This window comes from Xenopus laevis, chromosome 4L (assembly GCF_017654675.1).
Source record: "Xenopus laevis strain J_2021 chromosome 4L, Xenopus_laevis_v10.1, whole genome shotgun sequence".
Classification (NCBI taxonomy): Eukaryota; Metazoa; Chordata; class Amphibia; order Anura; family Pipidae; genus Xenopus; species Xenopus laevis.
This window is the reverse complement of record NC_054377.1, coordinates 7,838,704-7,846,086: the sequence shown is the minus strand read 5'-3', so window position 1 is coordinate 7,846,086 and position 7,383 is coordinate 7,838,704. Positions and strand designations below refer to the sequence as shown.

Genomic DNA, 7,383 nt, shown 5'->3' with positions numbered 1-7,383 from the left:
CGAATCCTAATTTGCAATGTAAATTAGGGATGGGAAAGGAAATCACGTGACTTTTCATCACAAAACAAGGAAGTAAAAAAAAAATGTTTTCCACTTTTTACTATCCTGACCCTAACTTGCATATGCAAACTATTCAGCTGAATCTTTCACAAAAGATTCAGGGATTTGGCCAAATCCTAAATAGTGGAGTCGGTGCATCCCTAGTATGAAGACACTCAGAATTAGAATGGAGCGGAGGGATATGAAAGCTCAGCTAAGGCAGAACAGGTAAAAAATAGCAACGTCCCTCTAACGGCAGGTTAATCGACTCCTCATTCCATTGACAATAGGAATGTGGATGTAATAGGGACCTTAGATTGTAAGCTCCACTGGAACAGGGACTGATGAGAATATGAAATTAAGGATAATGACTCCTTCAGGCTCCACGGAACATTGGAAACTGCTACCAACTTGTAAACTGCCTCTCAGCCGACAGAATTAGAGTGCAAGTTCTTGGAGGCAAGGTCCCTGCGTGACAGGAGCCCCCGTGGGGTAATATTGATATAATTAGTGCATTAAAGTTATATTAGTAGGAAAGAAATACTTGTTTAGAAGCTTTGCAGGGAGAGGGAAGGGGCCCCTAGTGAACCAAATCCACCCACTGGCCCCTGTGAGTATCACTATGCGTCTGACTCGGACTGAGATTTCTCTTTTATACTGGAACCCGCTGTTGCGACTGCTGCTGCTCTCTGACTTCATGTGTCGCTGTGACCAGCTGGTGGTGCTATAGGGCCACAGAAGCCTCAGCAATGGACCTGACTCAAAATTATAAAGAATATATATATATATATATATCATTCATATTATATATATATATATATATATATATATATATATATATATATATATATATATATATATATATATATATATATATATATATATATATATATAGAATGCTCGGGACCTGGGGTTTTCCGGATAGCAGATCTTGCCATAATTTGGATCTTCATCCAAATTATGGCAAATTCATTCATGTTCTTCTTCTTAGGAATACAATTAGAAACCTTTCTCACATCTTTCCTAAGCAGAAGAACATGAGATCAGCCTCTTTCTTTCTCCTGACAACTTCCTTGACTACTTGCTGGTCAGACTGGTGGGAAACTGACCAGCAGGCGGCGCTGTTGTATCAACATTCATTCATATTAACAGTACATGTATCCCTTAATATCTTGGAATAAAAAAAACGAATCAGTGTACATTGCAAAAAGTGCTTAGATTAGCACCCTCGTGAATTTTATATTAATCTTTGATGGTTAACTTATCCTTTAATGAGCAGTGAGTAAACACAAGGCTCCGCCAGAATATCAGGGGTCCAGTTGGCTCCTATCAGCTTTTGCCCTCCTGCACTTGGGACCCAGTGCACACAGCCATTGACTTTAATGTGCGTCGGAATTGTCGCATGCTTGAATTTTTCGCCATTTTGCGAATTTCCATGAATTTCACTGGAAATTCATGAATTTTTCTGAGAAGAGAAACGGGAGAAAGTTGCCCATCACTAAAGATGAGTTCTGGATCAGTCGGCAGGGGCTGACAAAGAGAAAATGTGCAGTGACACCTCATTCAGGGAGATCACACACTGCTGCTATTTATATTTTTGGGAGGAAGGGTACAACAGGCTGATAAATTAACAACAAGGACTCAGCTCCCCTCCCCATAGGGAATAACACAGGCATATGTTATAGTCACTGTTACCCTGGGGATGGAAAGGGAATTAAGGATCAGCTGCAGAGGAATAGGGAGATCTATACAGGGAATAGGGGTGCGGGATCTTTCAGGGCGACTGCCCTGTGCCACATATACTGGCTCCCAAAGTTATAGGTAGATGTATATATAAACTGCAAACTCATCCCCTGTATATTTTACGCTGCCTTATAAATATTCCCCTAAATATGCTCTGTATGTAAATAGGGTGATTCAAACCCAACACAAAGAGATATCGCCCTGAGCTGCAGTTCCTACATGTAAACAGAAGAGGGGGCTCTTGCTCTCTGCTTCCCCAATATGCTCCGTTCCTACTGAACACATTGACTCCTAATAGGGAAATAAAGCGATTGGGTTTTCCAGTAAAATATCTGACTTTGGCTCCAGAAGTTGGGACTGGCTATTTGTGCCAGATGCACCACTAAGTGTATTTTATTTCCTAAAGGCTCAGGGTTCTTCTTCAGTCTTTGACCTTTTGGGTTTTCTGTGCTACAACTCCTAGCATTCTTTATGAGCCAGTGAATGAGACAGTTGGGTCTGTACAATATATTAGTATCCCCTTGATTAGTCTCAGACACCCATAAAGGGAATTCTTCTAGATCTAGGACAGCCATATAGCACCCCCATTCTGTCTGAGCTTTTATCTCCATCTCCCATTCCAAGATGGGGGGCAATCCCAAGGCAAATCTCTATCAACCCTACACTAACTCCCCCCAGTTGTCACTATATAAGAAGTGAGACAATTACGGTGCCCCACCTACCCATTATAACAACTGTAGAAAAGGCTGCAGATAAACCCCCTATTTTAGATTGCATGCTCACATGGCAAGAATGTCTCTTTGTAGAAGTACTTACCTTTGTATTATCCCCCCAGCCGCAGAAAGCTACAGAACAGTCAATGTCTCCAGTAAATGATATGGAGTGTAAGCTCTGTGGGGCAGAGATCTCCATTCAGGTGGAAGTGTGTGTGTGGTATGGAGTGTAAGATCTGTGGGGCAGAGGATCTCCATTCAGGTGGAAGTGTGTGCGTGGTATGGAGTGTAAGCTCTGTGGGGCAGAGGATCTCCATTCAGGTGGGAGTGTGTGTCTGTGGTATGGAGTGTAAGCTCTGTTGGGCAGAGGATCTCCATTCAGATGGAAGTGTGTGTGGATAGGAGTGTAAGCTCTGTGGGGCAGATAATCTCCATTCAGGTGGAAGTGTGTGTGTGGTATGGAGTGTAAGTTCTGTGGGGCAGAGGATCTCCATTCAGATGGAAGTGTGTGTGTGGTATGGAGTGTAAGTTCTGTGGGGCAGAGGATCTCCATTCAGATGGAAGTGTGTATGGATAGGAGTGTAAGCTCTGTGGGGCAGAGGATCTCCATTCAGGTGGAAGTGTGTGCGTGGTATGGAGTGTAAGCTCTGTGGGGTAGAGGAACTCCATTCAGGTGGAAGTGTGTGCGTGGTATGGAGTGTAAGCTCTGTGGGGCAGAGGATCTCCATTCAGGTGGGAGTGTGTGCACTATGAAGTGTAAGCTCTGTGGGGCAGAGGATCTCCATTCAGGTGGAAGTGTGTGTGTGAGACTGTATGATTGTGTGTGAGTGTGTATGTGACTATAAGAGTGCAAGGCTAAAATGATCCAGTAAAATATTAATAAAAAGATAAAATGATCCAGTAAATGTGACTTTTCCCTGACCTGTTCGAGCTGCAGTTCCCCTTATTGAGCAGCAGGGGGCGCTCCTGTATTCTCAGCTCCCATGTGCTCAGCTCCCGAAACAAATCCAGGGTCCTTATAGGGAAATAAAGAAGGATGGGAGGGGACGATTGGGAGAGAGAGATTTGCAAAGAATAATCTCTGTTTAACCCTTTCTTGAACTAGGGGAGGGGGGATATATCTACATACATCAGACCCAAATGAATGATCTAAATAGCCCTACCCTGATCTTTACAAGAATACCCCTCCCTAACAACTTACCCACCACTGGGGTAGGAGGGCAGGTGTAATAAGACAAAGGGGCTGGACATTATTAATGAAACATTCTGTCATTAACCCTCCCACTGCCGGACTAGATAGGCTTTTCTAGGTCCTGCTCTGTTTGCTGGCTGGGTAGGGGTTACTGATGCCTCTCACAACCCCCTGGCAGTGTGGGGGGATCAGGAGTCCTGCCTACAGTGACTGCCAGCTGATTTGCCACCGACTGATGGGCCAACCACGTGCAGGTGACTGTCCCTTTAAGAGGAGGGGCGGTGGGGTGCTGGGGGGTCGGGGAGGGTGTGGGAATGAGCTCTATACTGAGGATGCACTGATCAGCCCCGCACAGCGGCTCAAGGAGGCACAAGAGCCGGGGACAATAAAGAAGGACGTTGCGCTCGGAGTCGCTAAAAAACGCTCTGTCTGAGGCTGCGGGAAACGCTCGGACTGCGCACAGGGGGGATTCACAGGCAAAGCCCCAACAGCATCATCGCTGGGAGGTACAACAAAGACTTTCATCATTCCTGCCCGGGGCAAACGGAGTACAAACCTTATTCCATAACTACAGAACTGCCCTTGTAACCATTATCTACCCCAGGCTGGGGCATTTACAGCTCAGAACTGACTCTAAGGATTATCTACCCCAGGCTGGGGCATGTGGGGTAACAAGACTGTTGTCCCAAGTATTCTCTACCCTAATCTGGAGTATTATTAAACACAAAAAGGATTATTTACCCCACTCTGGGGTATATCGGACACATGCATTATCTACCCCAGGTTAGGGAGATAACAAAACTGACAGTTGCAAGACTTGGATGGGGCAAATGAAAAACAGACACCACTTATCTGCCCCAGGGTGAGGTATATGACACCCATAAGGATTATTTACCCCCAGTGGGGTGATTACCTGTTGTACCCCGGAGAGAGCGATATAAAAAGACAGAACTAACTGCCCCATGAAGGAGGGGTATATCACCCTAAGGATTATCTGACCTGGGCTGGGGATAAATAACGCTGTTGCCATAAGGATTTCCTGCCCCAGAAGAGTCGCAAAAACTGCCGCCTGGATGAGACTGCGATGGAAAGTGTCAATTTAGCCGAAAGCGCATAGATACCGCGGGGTGAGGAACGTTACGCGCAGTTAAAGGGAAGTAGATGGATAACAAAGGCGCACGCCTGGGCAGGGAGTTGCCCCAACAATAGCACCAGACACAATGAGAGCTGCGCTAACCCTCATCCCCTCCGGCCTCCTCCTGCTCCTCGTGGGGGGCATGTTACTGAGCTGGAGGGAAGCCCACCCCATTGAGCCCCCTGCTCATCGATCCCCCCGCTCTGTAAGAACTCAGGGGCCCCCCACAATAGAGGCCACTTTCCAATCTGTAGGTTCTTCTCCCTCTACAAATGGATATAAATCTGAAGAGAAGAGCGCAAGGTCTCCGACTGACTCGTCCCTGGAGCAGGGGATCTTCTGGCCCCGGGCGCTGGAGCAAACCTTGCCCATGGGGTTCCAGTTGGAGGCTGCGGAGCAGTGGCGGAACACGGCTCGCTCCGCAGGTATTGTGTCTTTAGAGAGAGGCTGCGGGCGGAGCACTAACCGATTGGCTACCCTGTCCGATGGGAGCCGGGTGTGTGTGCGCTATGGAATCAACCCAGAACAAATCCAGGGAGAGCTGCTGTCCTACTACTTGTCCCGCTTATTGGGGCTCCGCGGGGTCCCGCCTTGTGTGCTCTCACGGGTGGGCAGCCCTCAATGGGCTCCGGTACAAACAGAACTAGGGGCCACAGGATGGACTCAAGGAGCCCTGGTGAGCTTTACACCCTGGGTGCACAATTTAAGCTCAGTATTGCCCCCTATGGCTCTGCGCGCTGAGGATGGAAAGCTCCGACCCCTGCGCAACGAGCTCAGCAAAGGTTCAGCCAACATGCTGGAATTGGCGCAATGGGCAGACCTCATTTTGTTTGATTACTTGACTGCAAACTTTGACCGACTAGTGAGCAATCTGTTCAGTCTGCAGTGGGATCCACACATTATGCTGCGCGGTACCAATAACCTGCACCGCACTCCAGAGGGGGCCCTGGTTCTGCTGGATAACGAGGCTGGTTTTGCTCATGGTTACAGACTTTTGGGTACCTGGGACAAATACAACGAGCAACTGCTGGGCACAGTGTGCGTGTTCCGCAGGAGTGTGGCGCGTAAACTGCGGGAAACGCATCTGGCGCGGAACGTTGCGCAGGAGCTGCAAGCGCTTTACCAACAGGAGGAGCCGCTGGCTGGGGAGCTCGGTCTCCTCTCTGAGGCCCAGGCTCAGATTCTACAGGACAGGGTGGGACAGGTGTATAAACACATGCTAAGCTGTCAGGACAGGTACAGCTGAATAGGGGGAGTGAGCGACCCCCCAATAAACACCAGCCATAGCCAGTGCCATGCGCATGATGGATTTTACTGGGACATTTATATGTGTGGGGCACCATGTGGTTATTTGGGCAAAGTTTCCTAAATTCTGCTCAATATGCTGTATGGGAATGGTATTAAGGCTGTTCCTTTAAGGAGTAGTTGGTACAGGGATGGCACTTAGCGGCTAGAGTGGAATTATGGAGGTTCCCACACTAGATTACAACTGGGAATGGTAGTTTGTGCTGGAAGCTTTGGGGTTTATGGATTTGAGCCATTCAGGAAAGGTTTTAGGGGTCATGGAGCTGGATGAATTCTGACCAATCGCTGACCGCCATTAATTATGATGTGAATTAAAGGGAAAGCTATGCAGGGTGTTCGCCAGGGCATGTCCACATCAAGGACCAGCATTTCCTGCGCAATAATCCATGTCATTTTCCCACACTCCCTAAGGCTGGGGTGGGAGAGGGTTATAAATATGAAATTAAAATAGGACATAATATATTTAAAAAGGGGTGGTTGGTTTTTGGGGTGAGACCAAATCCTTTTGGCAAGTTCAGAAAATATGGGTAACTGGTAGAACTGAGCTGTGATTAGGGAAAGTTGGTTAGAAATGTGTCCTGCTAGATAAAACTAAAAGATCTCAGCTGCCTCGGAACCCCTTGGGAAGCAGCAATGCCAAGTCCAGTTCTGCTCCGAGAAACTGTCGTAAAGCGGCCGATAAACAACAGCCTAAATGTCAGAGGACTCCAATGGTGTCACTTTGTTTTTAAAGGAGAATTTTATTCTAAAATAATTTGCAATTGGCCCTTAAAAGGGGTGGTTCCCCTTTCAGCTAATTTTAGTATGTTATAGAATGGCTAATTCTAAGCAACTTTCCAATTGGTCTTCATTATTTATTTTTTATCATTTTTCAATTACTTGCCTTTTTCTTCTGATTCTATCTAGCTTTCAAATGGGGGGTCACTGACCCCATCTAAAAGTCTCTGTAAAGCTACAAATGTAATGTTACTGCTACTTTTTATTACTCATCTTTCTATTCAGGCTTCTCCTATTCATACTCGTGTCTCGTATTGAAATCAATGCATGGTTGCTAAGGTAATTTGTACCCAAGCAACCAGATTGCTGAAATGGCAAACTAGAGAGCTGCTGAATAAAATGCTGAATAATTTAAAAAAAACACAAATCAAAATCAATTGTAAATTGTCTCAGAATATCATTCTCTACATCACACTAAAAGTTAATTTAAAGCTGAACAACCCCTTTAAATATTTTGCCTTTTTTTTACAGCTTTTAAC

The 7,383-nt window shown here is 46.2% G+C and overlaps 1 protein-coding gene across 1 annotated transcript; it reads left to right on the top strand.

The window, feature by feature from the left end:
- Nucleotides 1-4,012: 4,012 nt before the first annotated feature.
- fjx1.L (four-jointed box kinase 1 L homeolog) lies at nt 4,013-6,969 on the top strand. The gene has a single exon (XM_018257323.2). The coding sequence runs from the start codon at nt 4,908-4,910 to the stop codon at nt 6,066-6,068; it is 1,161 nt and encodes a 386-aa protein (XP_018112812.1). The 5' UTR covers nt 4,013-4,907; the 3' UTR covers nt 6,069-6,969.
- Nucleotides 6,970-7,383: the final 414 nt, after the last annotated feature.